At 40.7% G+C, this 20,578-nt stretch overlaps 1 protein-coding gene across 4 annotated transcripts in view; it reads left to right on the forward strand.

The window, feature by feature from the left end:
• Positions 1-20,578, forward strand: part of TANGO6 (transport and golgi organization 6 homolog) — a 194,204-nt gene that overhangs the window by 58,341 nt on the left and 115,285 nt on the right. For all 4 annotated transcript variants that reach the window (XR_006702727.1, XM_045443300.1, XM_045443302.1 and 1 more), the window contains 4 exons: positions 1,298-1,430; positions 3,860-4,048; positions 11,252-11,386; positions 19,893-20,402. Coding sequence is in view for 3 of the 4 variants with exons in the window: in XM_045443300.1 (XP_045299256.1) it covers positions 1,298-1,430; positions 3,860-4,048; positions 11,252-11,386; positions 19,893-20,402 (967 nt within the window). In the remaining variant the exon portion in view is untranslated. The remainder of the gene's footprint in view (positions 1-1,297; positions 1,431-3,859; positions 4,049-11,251; positions 11,387-19,892; positions 20,403-20,578) is intronic.

Consider the following 20,578-nt stretch of genomic DNA (forward strand, 5'->3'; position numbering starts at 1 on the left):
GAAAACAAAGTAACCACTATCCTGTTCACTATCACTATTCACATTTTTTTAGTGTTTTGTCTTCTAGTACATCTTGTACCTCTTTGTTTGTTTCCATGATATAGTACGATAATATTGTATCTTGGCTTTTTCACGTAATTACCATATGAATTAAAACTAAAAGCCTTAGTACCTCATGAGAAATTTCTTGACACTTTTTGCAGAAAGCGTAACACTGCTTTTAATAACTTAGCCATATTTTATTACTTGGAAATTTGGCCTACTCAGTTTTCTGAGCCTTTATGCCTGTTCATATTTCAACTCATTGGTTCTTATTTGTTGAGACTGACTGGATCTCCCTCTGTAAGGATAGTGTCTTTTCCTTACTGCCCATAAACCTTCAGTGGCTCATCAAAAAAATGTCTGAGTTTCTTTGAATGGCATCCAGGGCCCTCTGTGATCTGACCTTGCTTTGCAGACTTCTTTCTTTCTGTTCTTCCTCCAGAACCAGAATATCTGCATACAACCTATACTTTATTCCTTCTTGCTCTTTCAGTTTATTGAAATAATAGAATTCCTCAACATCCATCTTTTAAAAACATTTTTTTAATGTTTATTTGTGAGAGAGAAAGAGAGAGAGTGTGTGTGTGTGAGTGGGGGAGGGGCAGAGGGAGACACAGATTCTGAAGCAGGCTCTAGGCTCTGAGCTGTCAGCACAGAGTCTGATGTGGGGCTCGAACTCACAAACCACGAGATCATGACCTGAGCCTAAATTGGACGCTTAACTGACTTACCACCCAGGCACCCCCTGAACATCTATTCTAAAAGCCACTTCCTTCATGAATCTTTTCCCCACTTAGCGTATGTTATGTAGGACACGGCATCCTCCCTTCTGAGAATAAATACCTTTTCAGCATGGGGAAAGAGGAAAATAATTTAACAAAGTTTTGATATCTTTCTAGTGATTTACCATACGAAGATGCCATGTTACTTTAAATTTAAAATTTTTTTTTAATGCTTATTTATTTTTGAGAGAGAGACAGAAAGAGAGACAGAGCACTAGTGGGGGAGGAGCAGAGCGAGAGGAAGACACAGAATCCAAAGTGGGCTCGGGCCCTGAGCTGTCAGCCCATAGCCCAACGTGGGGCTCAAACCCATGAACCATGAGGTCATGACCTGAGCCAAAGCTGGAGGCTTAACTAAGTGAGCCACCCAGGCGCCCCGATACCATGTTACTTCAGAAGATTTTTGTTGAGTTTCAAAAAAAAAAAATATCTCTGGGTGACACTGCCAAGATCAATCTTTCCCCATGTTGCAGTGACGAAGATGAGGATGAAGCCTTGTACCAGAAGGTGTCCTCAGAGCAGTGCCGGGTTGAGCACCTTGGGGACTTGTTATCCCACTGCCAGGAGTGTGGTTTGGCAGGTGACTTCTTCATCTTCTGCTTGCAGGTAAGAACTACGCATGGTAAGGACATGGTCAGCTTGATTTCAGGGCAATGCCAGGATCCCCTTCAGATTTTCAGGGCCATCGTAATTTTAGCCCCTTAAATTCAGGTCCTAATCTAACAGAAATAATAAGAGGATGTAAGAGCAGTTTATTGTTTAGTAGCCTTTGGGTTGGTAAAAAGAGAAAAAAACTTACCTTCAGCAGTACACATATGATCTAACTGTTTTCCGAGGTAATCTGCCCTGAGCTTTTAGAGATGACCGAAGCATAGCTATTGATCTATGAAAGGGTTAATCTTTGCTCTGTGTTGACAGTAAGAACTCTTTTGAAGTTAATAGCAGGTTTTACAGTTATGGAGTAATCCCTTATCCTTTCTGACTGTTGTTTTGTCAGATATTTGGGAAGGAGATTTGGCAGTCCTGCCTTTCTCGTTTCGTTTTGTAACCACCTGAAACCTTCTCCAGGTCTGTTTGTAGTGCTGATGGTTGTGCTTCCTCTTGCTCTAATCTCTGACAGCAACTTGTACCCCATATTGTACTCCTTACTTGCACTGTTTGAGACTGTAAACAGAGTGATCTCTGATTCTCTGTCCTCCCGTGTTGCCTTCTCCATTATTTTCCCTAAGTAAAGTGTCTATTCTAAGAGAATGTCTCTGGAGTTTAAGGTTGGTGTGGTTATGGGGGAATGCAAGGAGAGAATCAGGACTAACACACTCCTAGAACTTGAAGTAGGGGCCACTTTTTTGGTGCTTTTCTCAACCACTATATTCACATTCTTTCCCCTTACCTAGCCACTCTGTGTGTGTGTGTGTGTGTGTGTGTGTGTGTGTGTGTGTGTGTGTTTTAAGTTTACTTATTTTGAGAGAGAGAGAGGGAGAGAGAATCCCAAGGAGGCTCCACTCTCTGCACTGAGGCTGACACAGGGCTCAATCCCACGACCATGAGATCATGACCTGATCCAAAATCAAGAGTTGGACGTTCAACCGACTAAGCCACCCAGGTGTTCCTTAGCCACTCATTGTAAATAACATTCCAAGAAGATGTGCTCTTAATTGGAGACTTAAAAAAAATTGTTTAAAAACAAAAATCAAAGGGCTTTGCTATAAACCAGGGTTTCTACACCTTGATACTATTGGCATTTGGGACTGGATAATTTTTTGTTCGGAGGCGGGGGACTTCCTGTGCTTCCTTGCAGGATGTTTAGTAGCATCCCTGACCTCTATCCACTAGATGTATCACTCCCCAATTACGACATCCAAAAATGTCCTCACACATTGCTAAGTGCCCCCTGGGGAGCAGAATTTCCCAGGCAGTTAGGAACCCATTGCTCTGAACTGTCTGTTACTTTGGTAAAGCATTAATTGTTAAGGAACTTAAGGTTTCCCCTTCCCAAGGAAATGGATGATGTAAAGTATAGGGGAAGAGCCTATAAAACCCACAGCAGTGAATTGTCTATTAGTAGAGATTTAGTTCTAAATATCTTAGGGGAGAAGGTACTAAAAGCATTTAATAATCCCTAGAAAGGGTTTGGAAATGTTATTTGGCTTGAGGTCTCGGTTCAGTAGGGCTAGTGGTAGACGTCATAAAAAATACTGATAAAGTAAGTCTGTCAAACTAGTTCTCTTTGTATATGTATGTTTTTTTATTATGAAGTTTAAAATTTTTTCTTTTAAACAAAGGGGTCTTTTTTTTTTTTTTTTTTACAAAATGTTTATTCATTTTTGAGAGAGAGAGACAGAGCACTAGTGGGGGTGGGGGAAAAAGAGAGAGGAAGACACAGAATCCAAAGCAGGCTCCAGGCTCCGAGCTGTCAGCACAGAGCCCAATGCATGGCCTGAAGTCACGAACCGTGAGATCATGACCTGAGCCGCAGTCGGACACGCAACCGACTGAGCCACCCAGGTGCCCCTTAAATTTTTCTTTTAATGTTTTATTTATCTTTGAGAGAGAGAGAGAGCGTGAGTGAGGGAGGGACAGAGAGAGGGAAACAGAAGATCCGAAGTGGACTCCGCTCTGACAGCAGCAAGCCCAATATGGGACTCAAAGTCATAAACCACGAGATCATGACCTGAGCCACCCAGGCACCCCTTATTATGAAGTTTTAAATCTTTATATACATGATATCATAATACACGTATTATTGTACAACTTCCATTTTTCATTCAACACTGTTTTTGAGGCCTCTCTCTTTTGATTTCCATATATACCTGGTTTATTTATTTCAACTGCTACAGTATAGTAGATACAGTTTATTTATCCATTCTTTTATTCCTAGTCATTTATTTGTTTCCACATTTTCACTATTATAAATAATGCTGCAATGAACATAGACTAGATCTTTAAACATACACTTGAAACAGTTTTCCCACTGTTTGTGAAGCCCTTGTTTCTACAGACTTTTTCTTCACTCTTTCTTCTCTTCCACGCTATAGGAATTGACTCATGTGGCCATGGAAAATGAGACAGAGTTAAAAACAAAACCCTTCTCCAGCAAAAGCGTCTTGGAGTTAGAGCAGCACCAAACTCTTGTGGAAGGCCAGGGCCAGAAGCTGCTGGTTCTACAGCTGTTGGCCGTTCTGTGCGAGAGGATGTCTGAGCAGATATTCACAAATATCACTCAGGTCAGTGGCTGCCACATTCCAGATCCCAGGCTGGTAGTATTTGTTTCTTTTGGTTTCTTTACATGCTTTCCCAAAAATGTTAAAAAAAAATGTTGCCCAGAGTACGGTTTGATAACACCTGCCTCAGTGTTACCTGGAATGCTGCTTAAACATGCAGATTACTGAGCCCACAGCAGACTGACAGGATCAACACTTTGAGAGGTTCTGGGAGCTGGCATGTCCAACAAGCTCCTGAGGTGATTCTCATGCACAGAAAGCTCTGAGAATTGTTGTAAACCTTTATGTGTTGTATCACAGGGTTTTCAAGTTTGGGGGCGAATATGATTCTCTGAGTCTTTTTCAAAATACGAATGCCTGGCCCACTTGTAGAGATTCTGATTCAGCATGCCTGCATTAATGCCTGGGCATCTGTATTTTTTTATGCTTCATAGATGATTCTAATATGTATCAAATATTGAGCATGATTCCAAAACTTAAAATAAAAAAAATTTTAATGTTTATTTTTGAGAGAGAGAGAGAGCGGGGGAGGTGCAGAGAGAGAGAGGGAGACACAGAATCTGAAACAGGCTCCAGGCTCTGAGCTGTCAGCACAGAGCCTAATGTGGGGCTCAAGCCCATGAACCACGAATTCATGAACTGAGCCAAAGTCAGATGTTTAACCGACTGAGCCACCTAGGCACCCCTATAAAACTTAAATTTGAAAAAAAAAATTGCTAATGATAATAAGATCACTTTAAATTTTATAGGTCTACCTAACAGCCTATCTCCACAACAGCCTATGAAGTTTTAAGATGTTTTTTTAAATGTTTCAAGGGTAGTGTAACTATGTGAATCAGTGCCTGAATTGTATTGGCTCAGAGATTATGTTTACCAGCTTTTTTAAAAATAGGAAATAAAAGGAGTGCCTGGCTGACCCAGTCAGTAGAGCATGTGACTCTTGATCTCAAGGTGATGAGTTCGGGCCCCACACTGGTCATGGAGCGTACTTAAACAGAAAAAAAAAATTTTTTTTTAAGAAATAAAAGTAATAAAGTGTAGGCAGTGCAGTCACCATATTTTACCATTATTACAGAATTAGTTGTTCCTCTGCTGGTGAATAGTCAGTTGTAAGATGGTATGATTGTCACGCTTAAATCTGATTCTTCAGCTCTTTGTACCGTCCTCATTGTCATCCGCCTTCGAGTGTTGCTAAGCAGCATTTCACTATAGCTCCTGCTGAGAAAATTTGCAGCTGTCTGTCAGCTCCAACTTATCATGCCTGTTTAATGAGAATTATGTTCATGATTTCTTTCTTGGCTTCCTCTTCCTTCAGTTCACTGATCCTGTGTTACCCATTAGGGTGATTTGTTTCTCCTGTGTTTGTATCAGCTCCCTAAAGACTTTTTCACCCAGATCCTACGTTTTTGTCTCAAGATGCTAGTTGGAAGGGAAAATGGCCTGAATACTCTATTACTTGAGCTTTTGCACTTAGCTCCCTTTGCTTCTAATTAAGGAACAGTGGTTTTAGGCTGATACAAAAGTGATTTGTCCCATTAAATTATCCTTCAGCTAAGGTTAAAATGTATCAAGACGAAAAGAACCACACACAAAAAAATTACACTTAGTAGTTTTACTGCTAGTGGTAATTTTAGTATTTATTTTGAAATATACACACATATGGATAAGTTATAAATAATACTTGTTATAAGTAATTTTGTTAATATCATTAGAAACCAAGATTTTCACTATGAGAAAAAAAGTTATGAATATAAAATCAAAGGAAAGATCACTATAATATTGAATTTCAGTTGGAAGTATTAGTATGAACTCACAGGTTTTTCTTTTTTAGTATATGTGCTGCCGAAGCGAGCACACAGGTTTTTCTTTTTAAAAAATAGATATTTCCTTGCTCATTCCACTGTCCATGTCAAGAAGTAGACAACCTAGCAGCAATAAACATCCTTAGTGCCAGATTATGGTTTCTAAATATCATGTCCTGCGGAAAGAACAGAAAGCTCATTGGATTAAAGGTTCATTCAAGGTCTAGGGCAGGTGTTGTACACTGTAAGCCTCAGGGCATCTTGTTGTACCTGAATAAAAGGAAGATATCTGAGATTAATGAAGTCATGTGAGTAGCACTCAGGAGCCAACGTGAAAGATCTCCTACTGGCCGTGGTTAGGGCATTTTGAGCATTACAAAGAATAATGCCTGCAATGGATTGAAACACATCAAAGTTATAAAAACCTGAGTCCCCCCCCCCCCCCCCTTAAAATCCCTTTTGAGTATCTTTGGAAGTCGCTAGGACATCAACTCATTATTTTGTAAATTGATAAATAAAAGGAAAGATCGTAAAGCATGTATCTTGCCTTGTAAAGCATGTATCTTGCCTTTTCTGTCAGCACTGTATTTCAATGTAACCAAATAGTCGATGAACGAAAAATTTTCTTTCTGTAAGAATCACAGCTAAAATATTCCAAAAGAGACCTACAAATTTATATTTTGCAATCCTGTAATGAAATAATGAATCTAGGTGGTAATCAATGTCTGCTGAAACTATTAGGGGTATGGTATAATGAATGTAATTAGGTCAAATACATCCAAAACAACTGATGGTTTTTTCCCCAGCATTTTATTGTGAAAACCTTCAAATCTGAAAGAATTTTATAATGAATACCTGTAAACCCATCACCTAGCATTTTATTATATTTGCTTTAGCACATATTTATCTACATTTCCACCTCTCTATCCTCCTTCTAATTTTTGGTGGATTTCAGGGTTAATGTAGGTAGTGGTTTATGTTCCCTTAAATATTTCAGCATGGAGTGATTCATCTTAACATCACCAGAAGTAGGTAAGCAGACATGATGTGTTCTCCTAATGTAATGAAATAGGAAGTATGTGGCACCACCTGAGAAGGGTTCTTCCCCCAAAAAGCAAACAAACAAAACCCCACAATCAAGAAAACAAAAACTAAAAAACCAAAGTCCAGAAAATGTGAGCCTGAATCTAACCAAGGAAACTCGGGGTACAGGAGCAAGTTAGTGCCATAAGGAAGCAAAATCAGCCAGTTCCAGAATGTGTGAGTCATTGTACACTACAAATGATCCAGTTTCTTCACCAAATAAATGGCATAGAAAAGATGCAGGGCTTCTCTAGCTTAGAAGGGGCTTAAGAGATACCTCAACCAAATGCAGTGTATGGATTCTCATTCAAACACATCGGTTGCTATGAGGACATTTTTGCAACAGTCATGGGCCAAGTAATAGAAGGTATTAAGGAATTTTTATTGAGTATAATCATGGTATGGTAGTTGTGTGTGCGTGTGTGTGTGTGTGTGTGTTTAAGATTTTATTTTTTAAGAATCTCTACACTCAACTTGAGGCTCTAACTTAACCACCCTGAGATCAAGAGTCGCATGCTCTACTGACTAAGGCAACCAGGCACCCCTGATGTGGTGGTTATGTTAACAAAACAAAACAAAACAAAACACCTCCTTGTTAGAAATGTGTATTAAAGTATTTATGGCTAAAAGATTAAAAATTCAATAAAATGTGTTGGCAGATGATGTACAAGAAGATAGAGAACTGAGGCATTCAGTGGTCTTTGCACAGATACAGTGCCCTGCACCAACTCCCAAATTCCTTCATTCCACAAATATTTACTGAAGGCCTACTATGTGCCACCTACACTTCTAGGTACGAGGGACACAGCAGTGAACAACACACATATCTATCCTCATGGGATCACATGCACTTGGGGGAGAGACACAACAAACAAGCAGAAGCACACAGAGTGTTAGATGGTGATAATTCCAGGGAGAAAAATCAAAGAAAGGGGATGTAGAGGCCATGTGGTAAGTAGAGTGGTTGTGGAGAGCCTCACTGAGAAAATGACTTTTGAGCCAAGATCTGGAAGCGGGGAAGGAGGGAGCCAGGGAGATACTGCAAGGAAGAGTGTTCCAGCTAAGTACGGACGGCTTAGCAAGAAGGCCAGTGTAAACAGAATGGAATGAGCAAGATTTCCTTTTTTCTGCCCTTTCAGAAAATCACCACCCTTTACACCTTTCTGTATTTGGATCGCTGTACTTGGCACAGTAGAAGTGGTTTATATGATCGTTCTTTCTCATATGTTAAAAACACTTCTAACATAAGTTAACGCATGCTCATTGTAAAAGCATTTAAACCACAAGGAAGCGCAAAATTTAAGTGTGGACTTCTGATTGAAGATAGTATATTGAACGCATGTGTTTATGTGCTCCTTCTGGAAACCACAGGGGCCAACAGAGCAGGAGAGGAGAGATAGCAGATAAAAGAGAATAACACCATTTGGAAACTGGAAAATAATAGCTGATTTAGCAACTCAGAAAACTTAAGTGCCTGCAGGGGAGAAGTCAAGAAGGAAAGCACTATACCTCAATAAAGCTGTTAATATTTTATTTAGGGAAATAAAAAGCTACTTCTGCTTGCAGAACAGTAGAAAGACTGGAGGTGCTAGATTAAGCTGTAAAGATAGAGCTGAATTTAGAGCTTAAAACAGGTTGAAAGGCTCTGCAAGCCTCGGTAGACTCCTGGATTCCTTCCTCAACTTTGTGCAGACACCTCCCCTCCTCAGCAGAAGACTGGAGGAATATTCTTGGGCGACGTTGAACTTGGGTGGCGGCAGGAAACTGAAAAAGCAGAGGATTAGGTTGTGGTCTGCAGACTCAACAGCGAGGCCTCAGCCCGCTTCCACTCGGCTGCCAGAATGCCGGCAGCAGGTTTATACAGCTCCAGGGGGTGATCGGGAGGTTAAGAGAGTTAATATCTGTAATGTGTTCAGAACAGTACCTGGTACACAGTAAATGCTTTATGTTCTTGTTAAACACCTAAACTATTAAAAGTGGCTGCCTCTGTAGAGCCATAGACAGGGAGAAATGCGGTAGGGCACTGCTATTTTCCATTATAAACTTGCAGGAATATTCGGCTTTTTAGATGATGTAACTTCACAAAAATGCTTAAGTAGAAAGTAAAAACCTCTCCTCCTCTCCACAACGTATGTGAATTCTAGAACACGCTTCCGTTTCTTACTTATCTTTGTGGCTGGTAGCCCCACCGGTCACAGGAAATGAGTAGAAGCAGGGAGGAGCTGTTGTCCAAATGGGAAATGGGTATGGCGGTTTTGCCGTTACAAGAAAAAAGCTTGAAGGGCACTTCAGGGGTGACAATAACAGCTGGCTATCAAATTGCAATTAACAGCTCCCAGGTATTTTGTTTTTTGTTTTTTTGTGGGGTTTTTTTTTACACATATACAAACATCGTTTCTTTTTTTTCTTCCTATGTTTATTTATTAAACATATTAAATAATTTTTTTATGTTTATTTATTTTTTGAGACAGAGATGGGGAGAGAGAGCAAGCTGAGGAGGGGCAGAGAGAGAGGGAGAGAGAAATCCCAAGCAGGCTCTGTGCTGTCAACACAGAGCCCGACGTGGGGTTCTGACTCACGAACTTGTGAGATCATGACTTGAGCTGGAGTGAAGAGTTGAATGCTTAACCAACTGCGCCACCAAGGCACCCCTATTTGTCCATTATGAGAAAGACAGAGAGAGAGAGAGAGAGAGGGGTAATGAGTGGGGGAGGAGTAGAGACAGGGAAAGAGCAAGAATCCCAAGCAGGCTTCATGCTGTCAGCGCAGAGCCTGATGCAGGGCTTGAACCCACGAACTGTGAGATCGTGACTTGAGCCAAAATCAAGAGTCAGACGTTTAACTGACTCAGCCACCCAGGTGCCCCCATAGTTTCTTTCTGGACAAAAATAGGATCATACTACTTGTTTCGTGGCGTCTAAAAAAAAAAAAAGAAGAAAGAAAAAATGTATAGCAAAGAGGGACTTACAAAGAGTGGAAAGTCTGGATAGTTCTATTCCAGCAAGTTAACAATACATTTGTGCTGAAGCAGAAGCTTCCCATAATCAAGGGGTGCTTTAGGAAACTCTTCAGAGACAAAATAGGTGACCCAAGTATTTTCTCTAGAAATGTAGCATTTTCTCTAGAAAGGCCAGTGTCTGTAACTTCTAATATCAGTAAAGTCTCAGGCTTGAGAGAGTGGTGAAAATTGCCACAACCAGCATTTGCTCATTTCAGTAAGTGGAACTTTTAATAACCTTTCTAGTTTCCTGCCTTGCTCCAAAGACAAGTGTTAACAAGCCATTCTCCTTACTTTAAGCTTGCAATAAAGACTCTAGCCTAGCATGTGATTTGCCCAGAGAATTAAATATGCAAGCTTGCATGGTATTTAGAGGCTTATTATGACCTATGTCAGCTGTACCACTTTCAAAATGATTTTTCCCTTTTGAGCCATTAATCCTAAGTATGCGTGTGTGTGTGCGTGCATCCACATGTGTATGTGCGCAAGCACGGATGTGTGTATGATCACTTTTATTCAAAGGTATTTCTACTTAAGGTGATTAATACAAGTGCTGCTAAAATGAAGTTGACCAAATTAATTCCATTTAAAGCTTAATTGTTAGCCAAATGCTGTATAAAATCCTATATATGAATGATCTGAATCCTTTAAAAATATTTGATACTTAAAAAAATGACACTGGATCATTTGTATTGATTGTTTGAGGACTCTATTCTAGATAAAACTGAATGCCTTTTCCCCCTCTCTGCTTATTGGAACCAGACCTTCATAACTGGGTTGGGACAGGGGAGTCCTTGAGGAAGCCTCATTAGGAGAAGCAGATTTAGCACCCTTTAAGATGGTCAGAAAGTCTCAAATTATTTTTCATTTTAATTTCCTGGCAAAATTCATGAAAAGTCAAGGAAGTTGGATGAGTATATTAAAACATTTGGGAAAGTATAAATGGGCTTTCTCATTATTGACTGTATGGGCTTGAGCAGCTCACAGATTCTTCATCAAAAAATGAGGACGGGGGCATCTGGGCTGGCTCAGTCGGTAGAGCATGTGTCTCTTGATCGTGGAGCTGTGAGTTCAAGACCCACATTGAGGGTAGAGTTTACCTTAGGAAAAAAAAATGAGGACAGAAACACTGACCTCCTAGAGCTGACGTGAGATGTAGGTGATACTGTGCGTATAAGACACTGAGCACCATGCCTGTTCTTGCGGGTTCTTGCCTTCATGTGTTGATGAGGAAGAAGGTGAGGATGTGGACATAGGATGTAAAGAGGATTTTGAGATTGTTTTTCTTATTCCTCACTGGTTCTAAATTCTATTTCTGTGTAGGTTGTGGACTTTGTGGCAGCAACCCTGCAGCGAGCGTGTGCAAGCTTGGCCCACCAGGCAGAGAGCACCGTGGAATTGCAGACGCTGAGCATGTCCATGGGGCTGGTGGCTGTCATGCTGGGAGGAGCTGTTCAGGTGAGTGGCACACAGGAGCCCCACCTGGACAGAGGGAGGAGAGAAGAGGAAAGAGAGAAACCTCTTGCTTCCCTTCTCACCCTTGTGAGAAAACAGAATGAGGCTGCGCTCAGGAGGACTAGGATAAACAGGTCAGGTTGCTAATGAGAATGCTCCCCAAAACAGAGGACGAGAAGATCGTACCACTTCCACCCCGTCCCCTGCTCAGACTTCACTGTCAGAAGAGCAGGGCCCTTTCTGAGCTGGCACAAGCTCGATTTGGAAATACCTGGCACAGTGTTTTGCATCTGTGGCGAATGCTAGGTTTCCTGCCCCTTACTCCGAGGGCTCTCCAAAACTCAGCCCTTGTCCCCACTGCTGTAGTTGGGGGAAAACTTCGATAACCTCCTGATTGCTTAGGACTCCATCTGTTTGGAATAGTTCTGTTTTAGCACAGGATCCATTGTTCAACCCACATCATGTGGCCTGTTAAAGTTTTTGTGTCCCGTGCATGTATCTTTTATATACTTAGTTTGTAATTTTTAAATTCATTCACTTGAAAGATATTTATTGCTTACCACTATGTGCCAGACACTGAGCTAAGGGTCTCGGAATACTGCCGTGGACAAAGCAAACGTGGTCCCTACCCTCATGAAGCTTACAGCCAATGAGGGAGTCAGACACTAAATAACTCTTCAGAAGATATACTTAGAATTGAATGAAGTGCCTGAAAAGAAAAGAGGAGGGTATCAAGAGAACATAACATCTAGCCTAGGCTGAGAAAGTTTCTACCGAGAAGTAGAAGTTTGAGCTAAGATTTGAACAGTGAATAGGAGCTTGGGAGTGTGTGGGGTGCAGATGGAGGAAAGTCATTAAAAGACAACATCACATACAAAGTCTGGGAAGCAGAAAAGAGCCTGGTATATTTAAACACTAACAGAAGCCAGTGTGTAGCTGAGTTACAGAGACCGAGAGTCAGAGGAGTGCCGGACAAGAAGGGAGGTGGGCATGTGTGTATGTTAGGAGACTGTAAGAAGGCAGAATAAGCTTGATGCAAATGTAATGAAATCTGACCCAAAATCAGACGGGTCATGACTCGTAGCAATGAGCGGAGAACCCTCTGGGAATGGATTTTTTAATATGAAGATTCAAATCTGATACTGATTTGTGATATATTAGAATTTGTGTCCTTTCAAAGCTTGTCCTTAAGGGGAAGAGGAATTTTATTTGGGTCTGTTGTTAATGTGAAGCCCATTTCTTGGTAGATGTACTTAGCACTCCAAATTTTATATTTTCCATGTACTTTGAAGAAAACATTTTTGGTTCATTTTCTGAAGTCCTAATATATCCCTACCATTACATTGTCAAGGAGGGGTTCATCAGTGGACTAGTTTTTATTAAGTTGTATTATTGGATTTGGTTGGCCTGATTGGTTTTTGTTTTTCTGGTTGAATATTAAGAATAGTCTTTGTGTCCATAAGTTGAGAGTATGGTCTTTATGCTTTTCTTTTCTCTTACTTAACACCTATAATTTTGTACCACGTCCCAAATGGAAAATAGAACGCAGATATTTCCATTTCCCTTTCTAGAAGCCCGTTGTTTGGGGACTGGCTATGTAAATTAGTCATGTTTTAAGGACGATTCACCTAGCTGATGCAAATGTACATCCTTTACCTGTCTCTGCCCTTCCATGAGCCATCCTGACTCACTGATGACATTCTGGATTCCTCTGACTTTGCATTTAGTTAAGTGAACATAAACACGCCACCCTGTACTTTTGCCCTAGATCTCTTAATTTTTTTTTCTGTTTGACTCATGGATTCATAAGGGGCTTCTATAGTAATTCTGGGTTTTCTGTCTTTGTAATAGAAAAAAAAATCATGATTCTTAATTATGTTTTCAGATGGTCATTGTCAGGCTAGGACTTTTGCTTCAGAGTCTAGATTATACTAAATCAATCTCTGATTAGAGTTCATTGTTTTAGCTGATGAAACAGAATCTAACAGCATTTAAACTTTTCTTTCTTTCCTTTCTAATTTATGTAATTAAGATGATTATTAGAGCACGGTATCTAGGAAGAGGAGTCAATTTAGAGAAAGTGTAGGTCTAAGACTGCTAACAAGACAAGTGTAATTCCAAACTCATTTTCTAAATTTCAAGGTTGGTCGTCAGTAAAAGTGTGATGTTGGTAAAGTTTCTTGATGTTTCAGGGTCCGTGTCCCCTATAGCACCACTGCATGGAGCTGATCTGAGCTTGGAGGGTCAGGGTGGTGGGGCTGGGACTCAAAGCCGAATACTGAGGTCTCATACCATATTTTCTGAGAGTATCATAGAGTGAACTCGCTCAAGAAATATTTATTGGGGCACCTGGGTGGCTCAGTCGGTTAAGCATCCGACTTCGGCTCAGGCCATGATCTCATGGTTGGTGGGTTCGAGCCCCATATTGGGCTCCACCCTGACAGTATGGAGCCTGCTTGGGATTCTCTGTCTCCCTCTCTTTCTGCCCCTCCCTTGCTCTCTCTGTCTGTCAAAGATAAATAAACTTTAAAAAAAGAAGTATTTATCATGTGCTTCTTTGCCCTCATGGAGCTTACCTTCTAGTGGCTGTGGTAAATCCGATGAATTCTTAAGTTTTTGAAAAAAGATTCATATTAGTATCTTTATGTGCAGCTTATTATAAAACAGGGCATACTGCATGCTGACTTAGAACCAAAATTAAAATACCACTTGTAAATAAATTCAGTGACACAGATGAGAACTGGACATGTAAACTATTCAGCAAAGTATCTGGAGAAACATAGGTGCTATATAGAAATGAGTACACAAAGAATACACATAAATATTTTATGGAATTAGGTCAGCATTTTATTGCTGGAAGAAACCCTCAGATTCTCCCAAAGTAGTGATTCTCACTGGAGCAGAGTAAGGCCGGATGAGGAGACGTATGCCCCTTAGGCTAGCTTTGTAAAGCCTCCTGTGGGGCTTTTTCAGTGTATGCATGCTGTCCTCTGGCTGTCACTTTGGTCCTCATATGCTTCCCTTAGCAGGTGTGCTCCCTCCCACCACTCCATACCCCCAATCCCACCCTACCAGTCCATTCCCCAGTTCTTAAATTTGAAAGCTTGCAGAAATTCAGAACAACTCACCATCTAACTGGTTCACTCTTGACGCCCTGAAATAAATCATAGAGGTGGGCTGACAGAGCTCTGCCCATTCCACTCCTGAAGCCTTCCAGAGATCCTGGAAGAGAGGCAGCCAGATAAAGGAATCTATCACTCACCTGCGGGCTCACCTCCTTCAGGCCTCAGGCCTTCTACACAGAATTTTGAAGTCTGGATATGAGATCTGTGATGAGAAGCAGTGACAGGAGTAGAAATGAGGGCTTTATGTTTAATTCTCAACTTTGATATGGCCTCCGGTGACCCTTGAAAAATAATTCATAATTACTTAGTGGTTCCGTTTTCTCATCTATCAATTAAGTGAATATTACTTTATACCTCAACATTTTTTTGAACATCTATGAACAAAATAGTTGGCACCTGTAGTCTTAGATTTCCCTAATTATTCTCATAGTGGGAAATCTGTAGGCTTATGAAACTGAAGGAATGCATAACTTTAATTGCCTTGTAAACTATTTGATTCAGAATCCACCTACGCCTATGGTGATTAGGGAAGTTACTCGCTCAAATAAGATGAATCCAACAATGACTAAGAAGCTTGAAAACTGGAAGAAAAGATGGTTGGGTATTTTATTAGTAGACTCTTTTTTAGAGCAGTTTTAGGTGCACAGCAAAATTGAGCAGGAGTTACACAGATTTCCCATAGGCCTTCTGCCCCAGAGAGCACGGCTTCCCCCACTATCAGCATTCTGCCCTGGCGTGATCCATTTATTACGTCTTTGATTCTGCATTGACACATTATCACTCATGGCCTACAGTTTGCATTACGGTTTACTCTTGGTGCTGAACACTTCTATGGGTTTTGACAAATGTGTAATGACACGCATCTATTATTATGATATTGTTTACACAATAGTTTCACTGCCTTTAAAATTCTTTGTGCTCTGCCTCTTCACCCTTCTCTCCCCTCAGCCCCTGACAACCACTGATCTTTTTACTGTTTCCACAGTTTTGCCTTTTCCAGAATGTAACTTACTTGGAATCATATACTGTGTAGCCTTTCCATACTGGCTTCTTTCACTCAGTAATAGGCATTTAAGGTTCTTCCATGTATGTCGGGTTTGATAGCTCATTTCTTTTTAGTGCTGAATAATATTCCATGGTCTGGATGTACCACAATCTATTTATCCATTCACCTACTGGAGGACATTTGGTTCCCTCCCAAGTTTTGGCAATTATGAATAAAGCTGCTATAAACATCTATGTGTAGGTTTTTGTATGGGCAGAAGTTTTCATGTCATTTGGGTAAATACCAAGGAGATCAGTTGCTGGAACATATGGTAAGAGTATGTTTAGTTTTGTAAGAAACTGCCAAACTGTCTTGCAAAAGTGACTGTACCATTTTGCATTCCCACCAACAATGAATGAGAGTTCCTCTTGCCCCACATCCTCACCAGCTGTGCTGTTGTCAGTGTTTTGGATTTTAGTCATTTTAATAGGTATATAATGGTATCTCATTTTAATTTGCAATTCTCTGATGACATATGATGCTGAGCATCTCTTCATATGCTGTGTGTGTATGTATCTTCTTTGGCGAAGGGTCTGTTCAGCTCTTTTGCCCATTTGTAAATTGGGTTGCTTGCGTGTTTTCTTATTGTTGAGTTTTAAGAGTTCTTAGTGTATTTTGGATCACTGTCCTTTATCAGCTGTGTCTTTCTGTAGATATTTCCCCTTAGTCTGTGGCTTGTCTGCTCTTTCTCTTGACATTGTCTTTTGCAGAGTAAAAGTTGAAAAAATTTTAAATTTTTGGTGAAATCTAGCTTATCACTTATTTCTCTAATGGACTTTTTTCTTTAGTATTTTATCAGAAAAGTCAACGCCATACCCAAGGTCATCTAGATTTTCTCTTCTCTTGTAGGAATTTAATAGTTTGTGTTTTACATTTAAATCTATGATCCATTTAGGAGCACCTGGGTGGTTCAGTCGGTTAAGCCACTGACTCACGGTTTCGGCTCAGGTCATCATCTCGTGGTTTGTGAGTTCAAGCCCCGGATTGGGCTCTGTGCTGACAGCTCTTCTCCCTTCTTCTCCAGTAGCCTGGAGCCTACTTCAGATTTTGTGTCTCCCTCTCTCTGTCTCTACCCCTCCCCTACTCGTGCTCTGTCTCTCTCTCTCTAATTTTTGTGATAGTGTAAGGTCAGTGTCTAAATTCATTTTTTTTTTGCATGAATGTCTAGTTGTTTCAGCACCATTTGTTGGAAATCTGTCTTTTCTCCATTGTGTTGACTTTCCTTCTTTGGCAGAGATCAGTTGATTATATTGGAATCACTGTGTTGCACACCTGAAACTAATGTAACATTGTGTGGCAACTGTGCTTAAATTAAAAAAATAAACTTAAAAGAAATCATTTGACTATATTTATATAGGTCTCTTTCTGGTTTCTCTATTTTGTTCCATTGGTCTAGTTATCTTTTTTTTTTTTTAATTTTTTTTTTTTTAACGTTTATTTATTTTTGAGACAGAGAGAGACAGAGCATGAACGGGGGAGGGTCAGAGAGAGGGAGACACAGACTCTGAAACAGGCTCCAGGCTCTGAGCGGTCAGCACAGAGCCTGACGCGGGGCTCGAACTCACAGACTGTGAGATCATGACTTGGCGCCCCTTTTTTTTTTTTATTAAGAAGTAATTGTTGTGTACAATAGAAATGAAAAAGAGGCCATACACTCCTGCTATAAATAGATTTTCCCATTTCAGACACTTAAAGAAAAAACAAATGCCCATAATACTACAGAGGCACGAGCTGAAGTCTAGCATAATGGTAATACTCAGAAAATTGTCTAAATATCTATCACTCTCTGTTACTAAAATATCTCTCCCAGTTCTACAGATTCCTGATAAAATTGGCCTTTTACTCAGATAACGTAATTTTTATTCTGGACATACATATCCTCTTCTCCCTTTAAGATATAGTAACAATGCAGTAGTCAGTTGTCGTACACATGCAGATAGGTTAACATACTCTGCAAAGCTAGAAATTTTACCTTCTGTCAATTTTTTTTTTTTAATTTTTTTTTTTCAACGTTTATTTATTTTTGGGACAGAGAGAGACAGAGCATGAACGGGGGAGGGGCAGAGAGAGAGAGGGAGACACAGAATCGGAAACAGGCTCCAGGCTCTGAGCCATCAGCCCAGAGCCCGACGCGGGGCTCGAACTCACGGACCGCGAGATCGTGACCTGGCTGAAGTCGGACGCTTAACCGACTGCGCCACCCAGGCGCCCCATACCTTCTGTCAATTTTGTAGAGTTCCTAATGTTTAAACAAAGGAATCTGAGGGGTGTGTGTGGTGAAATTCTATAGGTACAAACCTGACATAAACCTCAAGTTTTTATTTACTTGGAAGGAAAGTGATGGGGAAAATAAACAGTAACAGTTCTGCAGACTTAGAGTTTAAATGAGAATATTATATAGATCTTACACAGGCAGTTGGTTGATTGGTTGGTTGGATAATGAAATGAGTGAATGAGTTAGTAATAAATACCCTGCCTTGTTCTAAAAAGGATTTTAAGACTTGCAAGGTTTTCAAATATCAAGGGCTCATGAAGCCTCATATGATAATATTTCTAGTGTTTTCGAAGAGAAAAAGATTCTCACTGATTCTCATTTCTCTACTGCCTGCACATACACTTTTCCTAGTAAGGCATATGGCACTATAGAACAAAGCTGCAGGAGAGAATAAAATCTTATGTAATTTTCACTCTCACTTTCTAGGAAAAATTCCCTCTTGCCAATTATTGTCTCGATACCTTCCAGACCTATGATGCCTTTGTATGCTGACCAGCCACTTTAGAAAATGTAGTTAAGAACTCCTTTAGTTGTGGGTGCCTGGGTGGCTCAGTCAGGTAAGTGTCTGACTTCAGGTCAGGTCATGATCTCACAGTTTATGGGTTTGAGCCCCGTGTGGGGCTCTCTGCTGTCAGTGCGGAGCCTGCTTTGGATCCTCTGTCTCCCTCTCTCTTTGCCCCTCCCCACACTCTCATGCATGCTCTCTCTCTCTCAAAAACAAATAAACATTAAAAAAAAACTGCTTTAGGGGCGCCTGGGTGGCTTGGTCGGTTAAGCGTCCGACTTCGGCTCAGGTCATGATCTCATGGTCCATGTGTTCGAGCCCCGCGTTGGGCTCTGTGGTGACAGCTCAGAGCCTGGAGCCTGTTTCAGATTCTGTGTCTCCCTCTCTCTCTGCCCCTCCCCTGTTCATGCTCTGTTTCTCTCTGTCTCAAAAATAAGTAAACGTTAAAAAAAAAATTAAAAAAAAAAAAACTGCTTTATTTGTTCAAGTGAGACTCTGTAGGGTATTGGGTAAGAGTGTGGACCCTGGAGCCAGACCTATTGAATTCATATCTCACTATGTTCCGGTTGTGTGACCTTGTACATATTATTTAACTGTTCTGTGCCTCATTTCCCCCATTTATAATGTAGATAATAATCATAACTAGATTACAGGGATATGAATATGTGCGTATTTTTTATTGTATTTCTTTTTAAAGCATTTACATAGCACTTACTATGTGTCAGGCACTAAGTACTTTGCTAATATTAACTCATCTTTTATAGCAAAAGGTACATAGAAATTAAAAGTACAATAATGCAGTAAAAAAGATAATAAAAGTCAAAATATAATAATCTGGAAAATAATTTTACCATATGTCTGGGTACTAAAACCTGAAATGGTGAGAATAGCTGTAGAGACAAACAGTCTAACAGGTAAGTGGGTCCAAAGGATGTAAACAGGGTGTTCACAGAAAAAAGCAATGCAGACAGCCAAAAAACATGAAAGGATGCTTAATAGCACTGGTAGTCTCGCTAATGCAAATTAAAACCATAGGATAATCATGTTTTTCCCACCAGGTTCCCACTAAATTCCCACTAAAAATTAAGTGTAATCATGTACATCACTAGTTTATTTTTAACTCAGAAAAATACCTGCACACGGTATTTAATAAGTGTTAGCTTGGGGCGCCTGGGTGGCGCAGTCGGTTAGGCGTCCGACTTCAGCCAGGTCACGATCTCGCGGTCCGTGAGTTCGAGCCCCGCGTCGGGCTCTGGGCTGATGGCTCAGAGCCTGGAGCCTGTTTCCGATTCTGTGTCTCCCTCTCTCTCTGCCCCTCCCCCGTTCATGCTCTGTCTCTCTCTGTCCCCAAAAAAATGAATAAACGTTCAAAAAAAAAAATTAAAAAAAAAAAAATAAATAAGTGTTAGCTATAATTATTCAACAATAGGTACTGAGTGCTAGACTATGCTGATTACACCATGAATAAGATCTTACTCAGAATATGTTCCCTTGTGCTTAGGCATTATTAACATCTGCTATATTAATTTGGGTTTGGCATTTGTTCTTTCATTTTGTAGTTGAAGTCAGGTGATTTCGCTGTCCTGAAGCAATTGCTGCCTTTGTTGGAGAAGGTCTCCAATGTGTACCCTGACCCTGTCATCCAAGAGCTCGCTGCCGATCTCCGCATCACCATCTCGACCCATGGGGCGTTTTCCACCGATGCTGTCAGTGTGGCTGCCCAAAGTACCCTGAACGGAAAGGATCCAGAAGGGAAAATAGAAGAACAGCAACAAACCAGTCATGAAAAGAACAGGAATGGGTCTGACCTCGAACAACAGCAAAGCCGGGAGAAATCCAGGCAAATGGGCCTGAAATCTCACACTCCACCCATTGCTCAGGAGGTCAGTGCATCCAGAACTACTACAAACCACAAGTCTGGAAGCATCACCACAGACCAGCTCCAGGAGGTTATTTTATCAGCTTATGATCCTCAGATTCCAACGCGGGCTGCTGCCCTGCGAACTCTTTCCTGCTGGATAGAGCAGAGAGAAGCAAAAGCCCTTGAGATGCAAGAGAAGCTTCTCAAGGTAAGTAGAACATACTGGGAAAACACATGCCCGCAGAGTGGGGCAGCTTTCTGGGAGCCTTGACTATGTACCAAGCACTGCCCTGGACAACCTGGGTTTTTTTGTTTTAGTTTTCTTTAATTTTATTCATTTATTTTGAGAAAGACAGACAGTGTGAGCAGGGTAGGGGCAGAGAG

The sequence above is a fragment of the Leopardus geoffroyi genome, chromosome E2, assembly GCF_018350155.1.
Source record: "Leopardus geoffroyi isolate Oge1 chromosome E2, O.geoffroyi_Oge1_pat1.0, whole genome shotgun sequence".
In the NCBI taxonomy this organism is placed as follows: Eukaryota; Metazoa; Chordata; class Mammalia; order Carnivora; family Felidae; genus Leopardus; species Leopardus geoffroyi.